General features: G+C 51.6%; 1 protein-coding gene across 1 annotated transcript in view; it reads left to right on the plus strand.

The window, feature by feature from the left end:
• AKNA (AT-hook transcription factor) overlaps positions 1–20464 on the plus strand; it is a 37104-nt gene that overhangs the window by 14220 nt on the left and 2420 nt on the right. Inside the window, exons 6-21 of the mRNA XM_054584910.1 lie at positions 510–569; positions 2785–2912; positions 3364–3583; positions 5141–5295; positions 5398–5580; positions 6384–6630; positions 7554–7660; positions 8411–8622; positions 10533–10692; positions 13827–14003; positions 15000–15115; positions 15890–16036; positions 17508–17603; positions 19162–19164; positions 19238–19351; positions 19536–19728. Of these exons, the coding sequence (XP_054440885.1) occupies positions 510–569; positions 2785–2912; positions 3364–3583; positions 5141–5295; positions 5398–5580; positions 6384–6630; positions 7554–7660; positions 8411–8622; positions 10533–10692; positions 13827–14003; positions 15000–15115; positions 15890–16036; positions 17508–17603; positions 19162–19164; positions 19238–19351; positions 19536–19728 (2318 nt within the window). The remainder of the gene's footprint in view (positions 1–509; positions 570–2784; positions 2913–3363; positions 3584–5140; positions 5296–5397; positions 5581–6383; positions 6631–7553; positions 7661–8410; positions 8623–10532; positions 10693–13826; positions 14004–14999; positions 15116–15889; positions 16037–17507; positions 17604–19161; positions 19165–19237; positions 19352–19535; positions 19729–20464) is intronic.

A 20464-nucleotide genomic window follows, 5' to 3' on the forward strand; every position in this document is an offset into this window, starting at 1 on the left:
TATATTTTTCCTTTCTTATTTTCCACATATTTTATACAGATGGTAGCATCCTGGAATCACTGTGCTGTACCTTTACTTGATGCTTTAAACTAAGTCTTAGAGGCATTTATACATCAGAACATATACGTGTGCCTTTCTCTTCCTGCTGTTTGCATACAATTCCACGGATAGGCATTTAACCTGTTTCCCCCAACGCCCACACCCTGCGCCCCATACTTCAGTTAACATCCTGCCTTACAAATCTTCATGCACATGAATGAATGTGCTTTGCTGTTGATAAATTCCTGGAGGTTCCCCTTTCATTTTCCCAAGGCTGCCCATGGCCAAGGTCGATGATGAAGTCAATTTCTGGCACGTGCCCCTCCGCACTTGGCAGAAAACCCACATCCCGAGGCAGGACCCAGCTCCCTGTGCCAAAGCGTGAATGTGGCTGAGTGCGGGAGTCCATAGGACTCATCTTCCAGAGTCCGGACTGATGGAGTGTGTTTCCTTCTGCCCCCAACGTCCAGGTGGAGTCCTTTGCGGGCCTGATGCAGGCGGGACGGCTGACGCCCCAGGATCAACTCAAGGTACCACCCCCTTCGGGAGAAGCCCTTAGAGCTGCCAAATAACCACTCTGTCTCCCGTCGTGGAGTCTCTGAAGCCTAACGTGCTGGAAGACAGGCCAGAGAATCCCAGACACAGTGTCTCCTTTTAGCAGAAACAGCCTCTGCTTAGCTTCCCAATGATAATGATCATTATGTCACAACAGTTACCACTTACTAAGCAGCGATGGTGTGCCAGGCACGGTGGCAGGCTTTTTGAGTACATTATTTCATTTTATCATAACAACCCAGCAAGGCAGTTACAGTCATCACCCCCATTTAACTGGCATGGAACTGAATCCCAGAGAGGTGACTTGAAGGCCACATAGCTACTAGGCAGCAGAGCCTGGACCCAGGTCTGTCTGATTCCCAAGTCCAGGGTCATAATCATTGCCCTGCATGGCTTCCCACCAATTACCTACTTTCAGCAACTAGAGAGAGGCCTCTTCTTCTTTATTTTCTTTAGTATAATAGTAATTGCCAAAAAATTGAAAACTGGGGGTGGGGGTGGGAGTGGGCGGGTAATGGGGAAGACCCCTGATCTAACCATTGCTGGCTTACTTCCTTTTGGGCTTTGGTATTTCTAGGTAGCTCTCGTCCTATGTAAAATTCAGGTTTTGGCTGCATCAGCCAGGGTCCCAAAGGAGCGGATGGAGCGCTCAGACCTGGGAGTGTGGGGTTCAGTGGAGGGGCAGTTTGCAGGGGTGTGGCAGTATCAGGGTCCTGGCAGGAACTGGGACACCTAGCGACTGGCACCTGCCTGGAGCTGTTCCTTCCCAGGTCTCTCTCCTCTTGCCCTGTGACCTCTCACAGGCGCCTCCCAGTGGACAGACCCCATGGGAAGCCAACGGTTAGGGAGCCCCGTTGGCACTCAAGGCACAGAACAGGGCAGGGAGGGAGAGGGCCCAGAGGGACAGACACTAAATTTTTGTAGTAAAAGTTATGGTACAGTGTTTCCTTCTGTGATTGTACAGATGTCACATGCATTTTCCAATTATAAACATATGACATGTATTGTATTAACTCATTGAGAGGATGATCAAGGACCTTAAAAATGAAAGCCATTCATTTTCTTCCCCTTTATCCTAATTCCTTCATAGACAGGGGTTGGGAGCTGTTAGAAAATCAAGCTTGACTGGGGACTATGGGGACCAGACGCTAGGTTGTCCTTGGCCTCAGTCTCTCGTCAGCAAAGAGTGAATGGGAGGGGATGATACTAAGCCAGGGATGGTGATCCCACCGCCCGTGGTTTCAGCCGTGTGTCAGCTATTGCCGCATCTACTGTGCAGGCCAAGTATCATTGTTAGGTCCAAAAGCTATGGAGCCAGAGGGCTAGGTTCAAATTCTGCCCTATATCTTGTTCACTCACTGAGAAACCATCACCAATGTTGTGCCTGTTTCCTCCTCTTTAAATGCAGATAATATTATACCCATCTTATTCAGGTTATGTTTAAGGTTAAATAAATAATGTGAAGTGCTGTAGCCCAGAGCCTCAATGCTCAGTAATGTTACTTATCTTTATCAGTAGTACGACAGTGATAAGGGTTTGGGAAAAAGTAACTGAAGTTCCAAAACCCACAGTGTTGCAAATTAAGAAGGAAGACCATCCTGACCAGGTGTCTCAGGTCATCACCTGGTTGGAGCGTCATCCTGTACGCCAAAAGGTTGCTGGTTCGATCTCCAATCAGGGCACATACTTAGTAGCAGGTTTGATCTCCAGTCAGGGCACGTACAGGAGGCAGTCAATTGATGTTTCTCTCTCTCTCACCCCCCGCCCCCACTTTCCCTCTCTCTAAAATCAATAAACATACCCTTGAGTGAGGATAAAAAAAAAAGTGAAGACTCACAGTCTCCCTAGGACGAGGTCCTTACAAGGACATAGTGATAGCGTATTTGACACTACAACTGTCATGGAACATTGGGGTTCTTGTAGTTCTACCCAGTAAGGACTGGTGTCCTCTGGAGCTGGTGGCTGAGACTCTATGCCATGCCAGTCTGTTGGCACAGAGCTCGACAAGGGCAGGCAGGCAGGCTCCAGAGGGTCCCAACCCCCGCCTCCCGGGGCTCAGAGGACCAGAGGCCTCCGCAAGCCCAGGCTGAGTGCATGGCCCTTGCGTGGACTGTCTTGGCCACTGTGTCTGCAGGGATGGAATGCACAGGGGCTGGGCACTCAGGTCTTATTCACCTGGTGTGGTTTCAGGGCTTCCAGCGTCTAAAGGCTGCCCACTCGGCCCTGGAGGAAGAATACCTGAAGGCCTGCAGGGAGCAGCACCTGGCCCAGCAGCCTGCTGGCTCCGAAGGGACGCCTGGGAAGTTTGATCCTGGCAGGTACCTGCTGGGGAGGGAAGCCAGGGGGAAGGGATAGTGCCCAACCAGCCACTTCCCTCGGTCACCAGGAGGCGCACACTTCATCCTCATAATTTATACACTAGGGGAACAGGGAGAATAAGTGCTATCCTAATTAGCTACCTATCCAAACGGGTAAATACTGAAGGCTGAGATTGTAGCCTTCTGGACACACTGCAGTGACATGTGGCCTTGGAGATAAGAGCTGAAACCTCTCATTGGAGAACAGGGAAACTGAGGCAGGAGGGTCAGGGATTTACTCAAGGTCCCATAGCCTATTAGTGCCAGAGGGGCACTCGGGCTGAGGCCTCCTGATCCGCAGTGGAACAGACCCTCCGTGGGCGCTCTCTGGGGTGTCCTCTGAACCCCGTCTCCCAGACGGGCCGATGTGGCTGCCACCCCCAGTTCCCTGTGCTGGTGTTTCCCATTCCAGGGAACTGGAGGCGGAGATATTCCAGCTGGGAATTCGCCTGGAAGAGTTGAAGGACCACATGGAAGAGAACCCGCAGGAGCCTGAGCGAGCAGGGTCCTCTGAGCGAGCAGACTCATCTCTGGACAGCCCCCCAGCCACGCCCCCCCCTCACAGGCCCACATGCCTGCCCTCTCCCTCGAGACCAGCCCACACGCCGGCCATCCAGACCCTCTGCCCGGAGGTATCGCTTTGCCCCATCATGTTGGTCTGTTCTTTCCTTCCGTCATTTCTTCATTAACTGACTTCTTTACTACATATTTATGAAGTGTGTACCATATGCCAGGACCCATGACACATGGTAGGAATTCAGTGGGAAACAAACAAACAAACAAACAAAAGGGTGGCTTCTACCCTCATGGAGTTTTCTGTCCAGTTGAACTAATTATATAGTTATTTAATTATAACTTTGATCAGTGCTATGAAAGAGACTTAGAGGGTTCTGTGAGTACAGATTATAGGATAACATAACTGAACTTGAGGGGGTCAGATAAGCTTTCCTTGAGGAAGTAATATTTAAATGAGCTCTGAGAGTGAATAGGAATTACCAGGTACAGAAGAAGCAATTCAGTGGCGAAAACAGCCTGTGCAAAGGGCCTGTGGCTAGCATGTGAAAGTGAAGGGGCAGTTGTCTGAAAGATGTGGCTGGAGAGGTGGGGGGGGGGGTCCCATGATGTAGGGGCTGTGGGACCCATCAAACACTTGATCTTAAACTGCTAGGTTTTTCAACAGGACACGACATAAGAGGGTATGCTGGTAGGCCAGTCAGAGGTGGGGAGGCGGCAGGGCAGACGGAGAGATGAACGTGGACTTGCAAGAGGTTTAACAGGCGCACTGACTGCGCTTGAAATGGTGGTGAGAGGGGAGGGAACCAGGATGACATCCAGGCTTCTAGCTTCTGGTACTGGATGGATTTGGGGACTGTTCGCCAAGACGGGATACCCTGATCAAAGGCCGTACACGGAAGGGGCTTTGTATAATTTTCTCCAGTCACGATCTGTTTTGCAGTGGTCACGCGGATGACTGAGGTGGAGTCTCTGTGCCTTGTTGCCTGTGCCCGTTGGCACCTGTGCTGCAAAAACTTACCTGCTGGGAATTAAGAGCAGGAGAGTGGGCGGCATGTTAGGTGGCCTGGGGCTGGTGGAGAGCTGCGTGCTGGCAGACTCTCCATGCCCGCTGACGTCTTGGGGCCCAGGGATATAGGGGAAATTCTCTCACCAAGTGCTCTGCCCCAGAGGGTGGGGAAACTCTACCAGGCGCTATCTCAAGTACTAATTGGTAAAAGCCTGAGGGCAGGAGGGGCTTCCAGGCTCTCGCAGTGAAGGTGTTTTGGGGGGCTGGATGTCTATACTGGCATGGAGGGGGGTCAGGGGAGATGCTTCTGGCAGAAAACCTAGGGTTGAAATCTCAGTTCTGCCCCTCGCTTCTGTGTGACTTTGGGCAAATCGCTTGTGCCTCAGTCACGACTGTAAAATGGGTCGTAATAATCGTATGTACTGACGGGATTGCTGTGAAGTACAGTGCCGGGCATGTAGTAGGTGCTCAATTAATGGCTGTTAGTATTGAGAACCTTATGCTTGGGGCCCTATATTTTGCATGCACATAAAAAGATCGGTGGAGCTAGGGAGTCTAGCCTACTTTTTACTCTTCAGCACCCAGCATGAGCCTGGCAGGAGGCAGGTCCTTAAAAAGTGATGTTTATGTATCTGCTGAATGTCTGCTCCTCCTTTCTGGCCCCCAGCACGACACGGCCAGCGTTGACCCCTGCACATTGCACGTGAACGTGGAGGCGAGCCCCGCTGGCAGTGGGGTGGCGGGCAGGCCACTGGGGCTCCCGGCCCGACTCAGGCACAAGGAGCTGCAGGTGGAGCAAGACTTCCCTGCACTCCTGGAACGGTGAGTGCCCCCCAGGAGGGAGCTGGGCATCTGGCCCAAGGGCTGGATCTTGGCTGTTCCTGCTGGGCAAGGGTCATGCCCCCTCTGTGTGCCCTTCTGCAGGTACCTCAGTGTGAAGTCCCTTCCAGAAGCCATGAGGGCAGAGGAGGAGGAGGAGGAGCAGCAGCAGGACCGAACCCTGACAGTTGATGGGTCAGCTCCAGACCCAAGGACAGCACAGACCAGCAGGCTTTCCTCAAGGCAGCTCCCGGTGCAGGCTGAGAGAAGTCACAGGACCCCCCTCGAGTACGTCTGTGAGCCTCCGCCACTCGCCCCATGCCAGCTCTGAAACAACAAGGGTGGTGATTGTCTTTGTGAGCCAGACAACTCTTCACAATCGAGACAGGGCTTTCATGACCTATAGCTCAGTATCTCTCCACGTATGCCATTGATAGCACTTGAAATGACTGTGGGTTGTGTGGGATGTGATTTTCAGGAGGAGAAAAGCAGCCTTAAATAACAATATTCTCCTTGTCAGTCTCAGACCATCTAAGTGCATCAAGGAGAGAGCCTCAGTGCTATTATATCTTCCTTGATCTTCCTTTAAAAAGAGAGAGAGAGAGCGCAAGCCTAAGGCCCAGAGTCTTTAACAGGCAACAGGATCTGTCTAGAATATGATAATACTGTTTTTGTGTTGCTTGTGTTTATTTTCAATGCTAGTTTCTTTTTGCAATGCAAAATACTGGTCTCCTATTTATAATAGTGACATAAAGTCTTTTTGAGTAGACTGAAGTTTAAAGAAATGGCTAAAACAGGGAAGATGGTATGCAAATTCCCGAAGCCTGGGAAACGATGCTTTCGCTCATGTGTTCCCACACTATTTCCCCTGTGGTGTGCTGGGTAGGTTTTATTGGCATTGCGTTTTGTGGTTGAGGAAAGTGTGGTTGAGAGAGGAGATGTGCCTTACCCAGGGTCACACAGCCAGAAGGTGGCAGAACCAGGACAGGCATCCAGGGATGCCTGATCAGAGCGTGTGCCCTGGATGCCGACTCCCAGGACAGGGCTGCCCGACTCAGGCCGGGGTGTGACATCCTCTCCTTCTTTGCCAGGGAGACCGTGGAGCAGATGGTGTCGAGGAAACCAGCAGGCTTCCATGCACCCATGGCCAGAGATGGGTCCCTGCTGGGCCTGGGCGAGGCGGAGGCAGCCCCTCCGGGCCCTGGTAGGCCATCCCACTCTCGGGGCACCGAGCCCGCGGCGTCCCACCAGAGCAGCCTCACCAGCCTAGAGGGAAGCGGCGTCTCTGAGCGCCTTCCACAGAAGTCTCTACGCCAAGCTGGTGGGCAGCATCCGGAGGTAGGTGTCCACAGGGGCATGGGCTCAAACCTCGGGGAGCTTTCTGCCTCCAGGCCATTGCTTCCACCATGCCTTCTCAAAATGCCTGCTCCTGTCGCTGCCAGTCACAGTCCTGCCCAACACACAGGGCTTACATCCAATGCCATCTGTTTGTCTTATCTTTGCCCGCCCCCGTCCCTCTGCCAGCGGCTCTTGTTCCTCCTCTAACTTGCAGCCCTCTGAGCCTGCTTAGCACAGCTGGAGGCTCATCCTTGACTCCACGTCCTATTTGTACCATTAGGGCAGTGGTTTTTAGTCTGTTACAGCGATCACGGGTCACTAGGGAAATGCTATAGAATATGACATGTTCCCATAGAAGAACACATACATAAGCATGCACATACAGACATGCACGCACACATACACCTATAGTCCTAATGAGCCCGTGGTAAGGAATCTACATTAGACCATGCACTCATGAGGGCCGGCACCTGGGTGGCTCTCTTTACGTTCTTTGTGCCTTGCGTGGGAGACCTGGTGTGCAGGAAGTTTGATGGGTTTCGTGTTCCTGATTCATTGGGCATTTCTGCAGTCAAATAGGACCATGGCGTCCCAGGCCCAGGCCAGAAGACATGTGGAAATGAGCGTCCCCATCCCATAATGGGCCTGCTTTCTCCTTTTTCTATTCCTCAGCTCAGGAAGTCTCCCCAGGGCCCTGGCTCCCACTCCTCAGGAAAGGGACTGGCTCAGGGTCCTCTCAGGGGTCTCTGCTCTTGGCCTGCTGCTCATGCTGGGGGCCTGTGCCTGGCTGTTGGAGCTGGGCCAGCCTCCCTAGTCCAGTCTGTGAGCTTCTGGAATGTGAGGCCCAGGCCAGGATTTGGGAAGGTCTTCCCAGTCTGCCTCAGGCACATTCCTCTGACTTAAAGAGACACTGCCTCTTACAGGAGTCCTGGATGGCATCCCCCGAGACAGACAGTGGCTTTGTGGGCTCAGAAACCAGCAGAGTGTCGCCCCTCACCCAGACGCCAGAGCATCGGCTCTCCCACATCAGGTACCCCGGGGACCCCCACCATTGTTTCATCAGTACCACACGCTGGGATAGCCTGGGAATCGAAGTGGCCTGTGAGCCCAGAACAGGGGCAGATGGGCTGGGTATTCTCAGAGACCTCATCGTCCCCTCAGCAATGGTCCCTTGTCCCCATCTTATTGACAGAAGGGAACTGAGGCTCAGAGAGGGAAAGTCACTTGCCCAGCGTCACTCAGCCAATTAACAGACCAGAAAAATAAATATGTGTTGAGCAAACAACCAAGTGAATACTGAATAAATAAACTCTGGGAGGGTGGTGTGAGGTGAGCAGGAGACAGGACAAAAGGCAGTCAGGGTGGCTACTTGGGGAAGAGACGCCTGGAACCCCAAGGGAAAAGAGAGGGTGAAGGGGACTTGGGTGAAGGGTGAGTGGCGGAGCCACCATGGAGTGACGGCCTCCAAGGCCAGGCACAGGCGCCTCAGGAGGCCCACGTGGCAACCCAGGACTCCATGGGAAGCAAGGATTAGAAATTCTATTTCTTTATGGATTTTCTAAGAACTGAGCTTTATAATTCTGCATATGCTAGTAGACAAACGTGAAACCCTGTAGTTTATAAGGAAATGCATTGTAATGGGCGTGTGCCCTCAGGAACACTCCTATCCTGGGTGCACAGTCCTAAAGTCGGGAGGTCATTGGTTTAGGGTCTGGAGGGGCTCGGAGACTGTGGCCTTTGTGTGTGTGACCTCAGTGTGTCTCCCTCCGTGATCCACCAGAGCCCCAGGGACATTAGCCCCGCCCTTCACGGCTTCTGTGCCCCGGGATGCAGCCTCCTACCCCCACACCAGGGGTCTTCCAGTCCCCAGAAGAGCCACTGAGCCAAGAACACCCAGGAGCCGAGCCCAGAGGCACCCCTCCACCTGGGACAGCCCTCTCCGGCGGAGGGCACCCAGCTTCCACCGGGAGCCGGAGATGGCGGCTGACGTGGGTGAGCGGACGTGCCTGGATTAGATGGGGTGGCTGGGTGGCCTGGATTAGAAAATCAAGCCAACAAAAAAACTTACATTACCCTTCATGATACAAAATATCATACAGGTTCATTGTAGGGAAATTTGAAATTACAACTAGGGTGGGCAAAATGGAACAAAAAAAAATATGCTGCAAACTGTTGCTGCTGCCATTTTGGTGTAGAACCTGTGAGAGGCCATCTGTGGCAGGGTGCGCGTGTGCCCGCGCGCGCTGATTTATTTACACTTAAAGCAAAAATAGGATCATATGATACATTAATGTTTGATAACCTTTTTTTCACTAAATATTCTATCATGAACACATCCCATGTCTATAAAAACTATCTGTAATTTATTTTTTTTACTTTTAAAAATGCACGTGAGCTTTTTATTGAAATAAAACACACAGGAAAGAACATAAATTGATGAATTTTCTCAGAGGGAACATAGACCCGGAAATGGAAGATGATCAGAGCCCCAGAACCCCCTCAAGCCCCTGCTAGTTGCCCCTGCCCCTCCCGAAGGTAACTACTGCTGTGACTTCTGACACCTCAGATTAGCTTTGTTTCCTTTTAAGGTGCATCATTTAAAAATTTTTAAATTAATCTTTAACTGAAAGCTTTATTAATTAATGGTAGAGTCACAGGCCATTGTAAGAAATAATACAGTGAGATCCTGTATGCTGTTCACACAGTTCCCCCCCAGTGACAACTTCTTGCAAAATTACAGTGCAGTGCCAACCAGATACTGACATGGACTCAGTTAGGGCCCTTCCACAGCAAGGACCCTCGTGTTGCCCCTCTAAGGACACACCCCCTTCCCTCCTGCCTCCACCCTCTCCTTAGTTCCTAGAAACCACTAATCTGTTCTCCATGTTTGTAATTTTGTCATTTCTAGAATGTTATTTATATAAATAGAACTATATAATAGTGGGTGTGACCTCAGTGTGTCTCCCTCCGTGATCCACCAGAGCCCCAGGGACATTAGCCCTGCCCTTCACGGGGCTAATATAATATATATATATTTATTTATATAAATAGAACTATATAATAATAAAACCTTGTGGGATTGGTTTTTTCACTCAGCCTAATTCTCTGAAAGTTTATCTAGATTGTTCCCTGTATTTGTGGTTTGTTTCTTTATCTTTATTGCTCAGTACTATTCCAAGGGCTCATTGTTTGTTTGTTTTTAAAGATTTTATTTATTTATTTTTAGAGAGAGGGGAGGGGAGGAGAAAGAGAGGGATACATCAGTGTGTGGTTGCCTCTTGCATGCACCCTGCTGGGGACCTGGCCTGCAACCCAGGCATGTGCCCTGACTGGGAATCCAACTGGCAACCCTTTGGTTTGCAGGCCGGCACTCAGTCCAGTGAGCCACACCAGCCAGGGTGGGCTCATTGTTTTTAATGCACAGGCCAGATTAGTGGTATTAACCTCTGGCTGCCCATCCCTTTGGGAGGCTAAAGTCATGAATGCTTTCCCCCAAAACATGCTCTCAGGGAAAAATGTGACTCATTTCAGAGAGCGGTGGAGGCTCCGAAGCCAATTCCAGGACAACATGGTGAGACGCATGACAGAGACTGGGGGGCTCACATGGGGCACAATGAGCTCTTTGCAGGGGGATTGCCCTGGAGACTTGGATCTGATGCCAAAAGAGTAGACTGTGAGAGACATTCTAATTTAGAAATAGCTCAGCAGGCCTAGCATATCACCCTAAACTCCCAGCAAAAACCTCATCTTCTGGTTTTGAGGTTAGTGGGTCATTACCTCATCAGGAACTTCATTTGTGACCTCTTCACCCCTCTCTCCCCCCAATTCTTCTACCCATACAAGTTCGCATATTGAGGGTCTTCTCCACGTAAACTCACTTGGGTCTCATTCTGCCTCCCCAGCTGTCCCTGGCTCGCAGTTGGAGGGGCGAAAGCGGACTTCAGAACAGCTCCACTCCAGCATGAGAGTCGGCCCACCCTCCACCCCGGCTCCTGCAGCTGCTGCTCTGCCCCGTGAACCGCCAGAAACCACCCCAGCCCTCCTCACTAGGACAGGGCGAGAGTAAGTCAGAGGCTTGGTCATCACAGAGACGAGACAGTTATGCTCAAGGGAGATACGGGCTTGCTCAGCCTTCACAGCCAGTGGTGGCTATGCTGGGGCCAGGCAGACGAGCCACCCGCCTTTCAGGCTGTTTCTATGGCACCTCACTGACCTAGACTTTAAAGACACATCTCCAGCCAGTGGGAGATGACCTAGGGGTTCACCTTTATGGTGCTGGAACCCCTCTTTCTGCCCTACAATGTTTCCCTTCCAAAACGGGTCTGCACTTACCAAGAATATGTTTTCTGCAGTTATGTATTCATTGTATGAACTGAGAAGAAGCACTTTTCAGTTTTCTTCCTTTCAATCCAAGCACAATTTTTCTACTAAGAAAGTTTTTCCTTGCTTGGTTGAACAGAAATGGGAAAATAGGTTGGGCAACACTCTTACCTCTAAGTCACTTTTGGCCAAAGATCAATCACATGCCCTTGTTGGATTGGGGTACCTGTTCCAGAATCCCAGGGGGCACTGGGGAGACTGCTTTGCAGTAACCACCTGAAGCCTCCATGGCTGTGCCGTCATGGGGCCATCTGTCATGTTGTCTCTGTGTAAAGTCAGGTCCACCTGCTGGTGTTTGGCTTCCAGGTCTAAGTTTAATAAGTGTACTCTGTGATCTCCCTGACATCAGCCTAGGAACTACAGGCGTATTTGTCTTTGATATGCCAGGCCTTGGGAATACCACAGTGGACAAGACACTGTCCTTAGCCTCATAAGGCTTACCATCTTGTAAGAGGGACAAAGAAACAGGTGGTCACGCCTAAGTGTGATAAACACAGATGGCAGAAGCTTGAAGGACAGTTGAAACACAGAGAAGGGGCATTTAGCTCAATCAGAGGCTTCAGGGAGGGCTTCCTGGCAGAAGTGGTTTCTCAGCTGAGACCAGAGGGAGAGGCATGAAAGAGTATCATGAGCAGGGGGAACAGCATATGCAAAGGACTTGAGGTGTGAGTCCTTTGAGGAGTCAAATGTTTATTCCAGCCAGAACTTTGAGCGTGAGGTGACGGGTGTTGAGCAATAAAGGCAGAGGTCAGGGGGGATACCTTGGAGGGCCTCAATGTCATGGTTAGAGGTTCGGATGGCGGCTCGGCCCAGAGGTGTTCACTGAATATCCATGAATGCATAAAGACTCACTTGAGCCCTGGCCGGTGTGGCTGCATTAGTTGGGTGTTGTCCCTTAAAATGAAAGGTTGTGTGTTTGGTCCCTGGTCAGGACACGAACAAGTGCCAGAGGCAGCCAATAATGTTTCTCTGTTGCATCGATGTTTCTCTCCCTCTCGCTCTCCCTCCCTTCCTCTGTCTCTGAAATCAATAAGCATGTCCTGAGGTGAGGATTAAAGAAAAAAAAGAATCACCTGAGACAGTAAGGGGGCTTTGAAACAGGGGAGTGGCGTGGTTAGGCTTACATTTTAGAAAGGGTTCTGGCCTCCACAAGGGTGAGAATAGAGGCCAGGAAAGAGGCAATGGGGCTGTGGGTGGGAAGCGGGGTGCATCTGAGAAGACACATTTAAGCACTGGGCGCACAGGACTTGGTAGTGGGTTAACTTTCGGGGGTGATCAGAGGAGAAGGGCCTCGGATGACTCTGAGGTGGGGCTGGCCGTACAGCTGGGTGCTGATATGGAGATGGGAGCCCAGCAGGGGGTGAAATGTGCAAGGAAAGATGAATTTTAAGTGCCAGCTCAGTCTCTAGAGAATTAAGTCAGGAAAATTAAGGTCCTGATTTAAAAAGAAGAAGGAGAAGGAGAAGAAGGAGCCAGAGAGAGCGACACCCAAGTGGGCGTTCCAAGTCTCAGACCCTCTCTGGGCCTGGGACAGGAAGCCAGAGCTGCCCCGGGCCTGGCCTCCCAGCGGTTACCTGGTGACGGAGCTCTGCCTCTCCTGCCGCCACCCTCACAGCTTGCCCTGGAAACCGCAACAAACGTCTCCTTGGGGATTGCCGGGGGAACTGACCGCCCTTGGACACGCACTGCACTGGGACGTAGCTAGAGACAGGCCTCCCGATCCCTGTGGCACCCTCATCCGAGAGCTGATGATTGCTGGAGGTGGTGCCCGGGGGCATCCACTGACGAGTCCAGGGGCCACCAGGCAAGAGCTAGCCCTGAGGGGAGCCCCCACTCCGGACGCTGGTCCCAAACAGCAGATGGAGAGGCTGCATTACCCCAGAGGATGGCCATGCTGAAGCAGACCCTGACTCTCTACTGGGGTTGGGCAGTGGGGGGGGTTTGTGTATGGGATTGTCCGGGTGGGACCACCTGCCGCAGCGTCAGTTACACCTTCAGAATGAGACTAGGGATTCAGGGGCTGGTTGGAGAGAAATGCAGACAGTATTCACTCCTAAGGTGCTAGTAGCTCATTGAGGTACCTTCCGATAAGAGGTTGCGCTGTGTTTGGGGTTCACAGGGATTCCAGCAGCCCCTTATGCTGCTCTGTCTGGGAGCCTGGAGTCTTGTTCAGTCATGTTCCCAGACCATCTGGGGTGTGTAGGGGTCTCAGGGGTCATGGGATGAGGAGGCCTGCTCCTTGTTTGCTGGAGGCTCACTGCCTGGCTGGGGAGGCAGATAGGTAGGCATCTTCTGCCAGGAGTGGGGAGAGGGGCTTGAACAACATAGGAAGCATTCGGGGAAACCCAGGAGGGAAGGGCTGAGTCAGGGCAGGAAGCGGCCAGGCCTGGAAGGATAGTTAGGATTTCTATAGACAGAGGTAGGAAAAGGAGGGCAGCCCAGCGGCCGAGGCAGGTCAGAATTCAGATTTTAAAGGGAAACTTCAGCCAGCACTCTCTGTAGTCTGTGCCCTTGTCTCTATCTTGAGAACTGGTCACTGGCGGTTCAAAAGAGCAGCTCAGAGGCCCTGCGTGTCAGGACAGGTGAGCCTCAGAGAAAGTTATGCTTTGTTCATTGAATGTACAGGGACGTGAACTCAGAGAGGTTCAAGATGAGCGGCAAAAACACAGAGAAGGTCTAGAATTAAATAACAGCGGAGTTGGACCCCATGTCTCCTAAGAAGGGACAGAGGCTGCTCCATCGGGCTGCACTCTGGGGGTGGCTGCAGCCCCGTTCACGTGCATCTGTCCTTTGTTGCTGTCTCCACCCCACCCCAGCCAGGCCATCCGCGAGCTGCAAGAGGAGGTGTCCCGGCTCCAGCTCCGGCTGGAGGACAGCCTGCACCAGCCACCCCGGGACAGCCCCACACGACCAGCGTCCACCTTCGACCGCCCTGCCCGGGCCCAGGACCGGCCAGCAGATTCCCCAGCCGCCTGGGGCTCTCACTATGGCAGGTGGGTCACCCCTAAACTCCCACTCTCGTGCCCTGGTAGCAGCTACAGAAGGCAGATGTGGCTGGCCTGTGGCTCCTCCAGATGTGCGGACGCAGGCACAGCCGCCCCCTCCCTCCTTCTCTCATTCACTTACTCATTCATTCACTCAACCCTTCATTCACTGTTACTTTTTTTTTTTTACTGTGTTATATTTGGTGCATAAAAATGTAATAAATGTATGTGTTAATAATAAAGTCTGATACAAGGAATACCGCTGACCTCACTGCTGACCTCACCACCCACCTGAAGAGCTAGAATATTTTCAGGACTCTCACCCTCTCACCCGCTCGCTCAGCAGATACTCCTTCGTGATGATAACAAAAGCGGTGAACTTGGAATTGTTCTCTAGAGGTGGGAGGAGGCACTAGGCTAAGGGTTTTATGGGCATTGTCTCACGAATCCTTCTAATAACCCTCTGAAGTAATTGCTCTTATTATCCCCATTTGACAGTTGAGGAAACTGAGGGTCAGAGAGGCCCAGAGCCATTTTCTGTGACTCTGACTCCAGGGTCTTTAGTTTGGACTTCCCTGCTCTCTTCCTCCCATTACAAGTAGTTCTCTGGGTTGACGGCCTCACTGATCATCTTTAAAGGCTGCATAAAACCTGCCCTGGCCAGTATGGCTCAGTTAGTTGGAGCATCGTCCTAAATACCAAAAGGTTGGGGGTTTAATTCCCAGTCAGAGCACATGCCTATGTTGCAGGTTCCATCCCCATTTGGGGCATGTAGGGCACATACCTAGGTTGCAGGTTCAATTCCTGATCAGGCCACATACCTAGGTTATGGGTTTGATCCCTGGTTAGAGCGCATATGGGAGGCAACCAATTGATGTTTTTCTCTCACATCGATGCTTCTCTCTCACATTGATGTTTCTCTCTCAAATCAGTAAACATATCAAAAAAAAAATTAAAGCTGTATAAAACCTCACCCAGTGACATCAGCTCTCATTCTTTTGCTAGTAAATCCACAGAGAGATTGTCCAGTGAGCCTGGAGGTGCAGAGCAAGCTGTCCCCACAGGAAGGCGGCGAGCCAGGTCCTCCTCGGTGCCGCGGGAGGTGCCGCGGCTGTCCTTGAGTAAGTGACCATCTGCCAAAACTGATTTCTGGAGGCCACAGTCTGGGCATGTTGGTTCAGTGGTGAGAGACTGCAGCAGCAGACTTAGAAAAAACTTGAGGAAGGCTTTTGTGTATCTGTTGTAGGCAATTGTGGTGCTCTGAAGCACAGTGAACATTCAGTAATAGCTATTGCATCTATAAGATATGTACAGGGTCCAATAGAAGTAAGGCATGCTTGAGTGTTGTTGGTAGGGTAATAACATGCGTGTAATAGTTCATAGTTTTAATTTGAACATTTCACCTAAAATGTCATATGGTGTGCTTGAGTATGATATTGTTATGTTACAGAATTACAGGTTTATGGTTTTGTAATTAAAAAAAAAAAAGGGTGTTGTTTGTGTCAGACCCTGTGTAGCACCTCACTTAATCTTCACTGCAAGATGGGCCATATTATCCATGTTTTGCAGATATAAGGACATGCAAGCCCAGAGGTACAGAGGACTTGCCTAAAATAACACAGCTCTGGAATCAGTGGCCGCATTGTTTACCTCCCCCGTGCAGTTAAAGGGACAGTTAACAGTGCAGGAAAGATAGCATCTTCCTCCTGGGATTGCTGTGGGGTGCACAGCATGGTGCACACAATGTGTCTAGACCAATACTGAGCGCAAAGGCAGGGGTCCGGATGTGTCGGCTGTTTCCACTAAGGGGGCGGATCTGGCATTCGATATGCGCACTCCCTGTGCTGCATGACCCACCTGCCTGCCGCTCTGAGGCCTCTCTCTTTTTATCCTAGGTTCCGAATCTGAGCCCACCTCCCCCTGGCTGTCCTCTGAGAAGGGAAGGACCACCAGAGATAGACCCCAGGCAGCTCGGGACAAAATGAGAGCAATGCGCGGTACTGGACAGCCAGACAGGGTCACCTTCCGGGGCCAATATACAGGTGGGCCAGAAGGGAGGGCTGGACTGGGCACAGTCCCCAGGGTGGTCACAGTCCCCAGGGTGGTCACAGTCCCCAGGGTGGTCTTCTCTATCATGAGAAGCCTTTGCCATTCAGCCATTTGAATACTATCATTTCTATGAGTTCTGAGCTACGGAAAACTTCAGGGAGCATGGCCTCTGTGAATCTCAGTGCTTTTCTTCCCTTGCTCAGCAAATAGTTTCTCCCCTTTGCCAGGTCCATGCATGGTTCAGCGCATTCAGCTGGTCAATCATAATGAGGTTTATTAGGCGCCTGCTGTTTGCTGGACCTGGGCTACAGGACAAACACTGATTCATTTATTCCTGGCCAACCTTCAGGTCTGATTCCCCAGGGGACCCCTCTGTCTTATGAAACAGGCACCTGGCACATAGTAAAGCTTGAGATGACACTTAGCAGGATTTCAAAGTGCTTAACATTAAAACAAATATGAATAGGGCTCCTATTTTCATGAATCTGACTATCTAGAGGAGAAGACAGTAACAAATAAGCACTTAGAGTAAGTTTGTAAGTTATTATGGTAAGTAAATTGCAGACATGGCTCTCACCCTCGCCTCACTGGGAGGGAGAGCGGTTAACCTCTGATTTGCACGGTTGAGCCCTGGGGACAAGGCAGGAAACAAGAGGCACTTACCCTGCCCCAGGGGGTAGTTCGAGGCCAAGAAATTAGAGGTGAGAGCAACAGTGAGTCCAGGGGACCGGAGTGCAGCACATAGAGAGTATAAAGTGGGAACCCCATAATGGCAGAGGAGAGAAAAATGATCAGTCATCCAGCATTATGCAGAAGATCTTATTTAACACTCAGGGATGCACAAGGCAGGGGGTGGCGGAAGGATCTGAGAGGCTGACCAACTTTCTAATAACATTGAGCGCTTTATATCTGCCAAGTGCTAGGCATCCTGCCTCGTGGATACAGCCCCATTCAGTTCTCCCAACAACCATTCACAAGCTGTTATGACTATGGGATGGATCTGGAATTCGATACACTCACTCCCTGAGCGCACGGCCCCATGCATAAGCCCTTCCCATCCCAACCAGCCAGTCAGGTCCGGGGAGGGTGGCTGTGCTCTTTGTCACTCATTATTATGTCTTCCTGACTTGCTTTCAAATCCTAACAGCCTGGATTTATTGATTGCGAGGTCGAGAACTGAGCAGACTATACCTAAATAGGATTTGAGATGAAACGGGAGTCTGAGAGAGCTTACCATAAACAGAAAGATCAATGTATTTTTATGTACATGTGTATACGTACGTACATGCATATATTTATATATATGTATTTGTGCACATACATTGTGTGTATGAGCGCACAATAGACAAAGGAGAGAGTGACTGTTCAAACCGTTTGGAGGGAGAGGAGAAAGGTCATGATACTAAATCCCCCTCAACTCTGCAGCCATGTAGAAAACCATGAAATTTCTGTGTTCATCCGCAGGCCAGGAGTACCATGTTCTGACCCCCAAGATTGTCCCAAGAGGCAGTAGCACAGTCTCCTGTCTCCACTGCCAGCCTGTTAGGACCCAGAACACAGGTAAGGGATGAAAGCGGCCAGGGCAGCGAGGCCGCTGCTTCTTTTCTCCAGGGAGGGGGCAGTCGGGCTGGGTGGGGGCCGGACCCTGAGCTTGAAGGCAGGTCGAATGCACAGGCGAGAGAACCAGATTTTTCGGTGATTCTCAGGCCTCCCAGGGTGTCCTTTCCTCACACCTGTTGCTCCAGGTGCTGCTGCCTAAAGCCACCTTGACCTTGACCTTGACATGGAGAAGCCATGGACACGATTTACGAAGTTCTTGATGGGTCCCCTTAGGAGTGGGCTGGGCAGCAGAGGGGCTGGTAGCAATGATTACATCTTTTCTCCCCTCCATCCTCCCTCCACTCCTGGTCTTTTCTCCCAAACCCAACCGGGGAAGAGTAGTGGGGAGAGCAATAGCCTGAGAATATGGACAGCTGTTTCTAGTCCCAGTTCTGCCACTGACTTCTTGTGTGACCTTAAGCAAGCTTCTTAACTTCTCTGAGCCTCAAGTTCCACATCCATAATGACAGGGTTGGAGATGGGCCCTGGGGCCCTTTCAAGCAATGATGATGATACGGATGAAGCTGTCATTTATTAAGCTCCTACTGTGTACAGGGCAGCGTGCTAAGCATTTTACAAACATTAATCCTCACACTTCTAAGAAGTATTTTATTATTATTATTATTATTATTATTATTCCCATTTTATGAGTGAGGAAGCTATGCTCAGAGAGGTCAAGTAACTCCCCCAAGGGCACATAGCTTACAAACGGTAGAGTCAGAATTTGAACACAGGTCTTTGTGACTCCAGAGCCCTGACTCTTCACAATGCCCCTCTGCCTTTGCTGGAGTTCCAATAGTACTTTTCATTGTTCGTTCATTCATTCATTCACTCATTCACCGCCTTCCCCTACTGGGCCCTGAGCTTTTCCCCAAGAAACTGTCAGCTAAGCAGACAGACACAGCAGAATGGTCGGAGCTGGGACGGGGGAGCACAGGGTGGGCTGCGGAGCACGCAACTCAGCCTGGTGTGTGGGAGGGTCTCCCAGAAGGTGTGCTGGCTGAGCTGAGGCCTGAAGGACGAGTGGGCTGGCCCTGGGACTCACTCAGAGGATTTGCATGGGAGAGAACAAGGCCACCCACTCTCCTCCTGCTAACTGGGCAGGTTTAGGCCCCCCCAACCCCTCTGGTGCCCGGGATCACTGTGAGCTGCTCCCACATGGAGAACCAGGTCGGTCTCTCTGTGGAGGATGGACCACAGCTACCGGGCTGCAGTCAGAGAGCTAGCTGGGCTTGGCATCAGAAAGAGGAGCGCCGCTTCCCAGCCCCGTGACCTTGGCAAATTATTCAACCTCTTGGAGCCTCAGCTTTCCCATCTGTAAAGTGGGGAGGGGGGAGTGATGACAGTAGCTAGCAAGTGGCTGGGGGGATTTGATAAAATAATGCACGGAGGCCCTGAGCAGAGGGCTGGGCTCATAAAGTGTGGACTCTCACTGTCTTGGTGGTGGTTGGTATTGTTGTCACCCAGAGGGAGGTGCTTCATCCTCTGCATGGTTCCTGAAGGAAGCTCAGTGCTTCAGGGGGTCTGCTTGGGAGACTCCAGGCCTCCTGAGGATTCAGACATAATCCTCTCCTGACATCTTTCTTGTCTGCCAGGTGCTGTCACCAGGGACCCACCAGGACCATCTCCCACTGATGCCCTGCGATGTCCCCTGTGTGGTGGATTTGGGTCCGCCCTGGAGGGGGAAGGCCCAGACTCAGCCACCTCAGGTAGGGACAGACCCTGAGCCTCTTCCCTCAGCTCTCCTTGATGGGGGTTTAGGGCCCGGGTCGGGTTCCCAGAGTGGCCAGCCCAGTGTCCAGCTCTAATAGGGCAGTGTCTGGACGGACCCTCTCTTCTCTGCCTGATCTTTCCAAGTGGTCACACCGTCTCTCTGGTGTCCTTCTGTGACAGAGGCCGAAAAGTCCACCACAAGAAGAAATGCACCTTCAACTTCCAGCCCCAAGCAGAGGAGCAAACGGACAGGGTCACCGCCCCGGCCGCCCGCTGGCCTGTGGTATCTGGCTGCTGCGCCCTCAGTACCAGCCCCTCCTGCTTTTGCCTACGTCTCCTCGGTTCCTGTCGTGCCTTACCCATCAGCCACTGTGTAAGAACCTTCCATTCCAACCCTCCCAGCCTCTCTGCCTGTAGTGCTTAGTAGTCAGCATTGGGACCTGTCTCAGGCAGCTGAGAACCCAGGCAGCATGTGCTCCTTTGTCTCCTCCTTCATGTCTAATGTGCAGAACAGGTCTGACCCTTGTGGAGTCACTCAGCAGACCCCGAATGCACTGTGTGTACCATACCGCATGCTTCGGCTTCCGGCGGAGGTGGTGGAGACACCTGTCTGTGCTCCGACTCATTGGGCAGGAAAGGTTTCACCTGGAATTTGGTGGCCCAGGAGAAACTGAGTGCTCCCTGTAACCGTGGGGTCTGTATTTCTGCAGCCATTCCATATCCTTGCAAGCTCAGACCTGTGGACAGAACTAACCAGGTTGCCGTCCCCAGGCTTGGAAGGGACATAGGAGAGGAGAAAGGCACTGGGCTTTGGTGCTCTGCAGAGCTGGCCAGCAGGACCTGTAATCTTAGGCAGGTTACTTTGTTCTTCTGTGAAAAGGATTGTGGTGAGGATTAAATGAACTAGTGGATGGACAGTCCATACTACACAGAGGGTGACCAGTAAGCACAGTGCTTCTAATGCTGCTGGAACCAGGGGCTGATGATACGCTAGAATTTTTCCAGCGGCAGGACTGAGCGTGCTCAGAAGGCTGAGGCCCGAGCACCCTTTGAAAGCTGCATGGGCCTATGCTGCCACCTAGTGGTCTGATCCCTCATAGTCCCTGTAC

This window comes from Pteronotus mesoamericanus, unplaced genomic scaffold (genome assembly GCF_021234165.1).
Source record: "Pteronotus mesoamericanus isolate MK-2021 breed Mesoamerican mustached bat unplaced genomic scaffold, CSHL_Meso_final contig_78, whole genome shotgun sequence".
NCBI classification, from domain to species: Eukaryota; Metazoa; Chordata; class Mammalia; order Chiroptera; family Mormoopidae; genus Pteronotus; species Pteronotus mesoamericanus.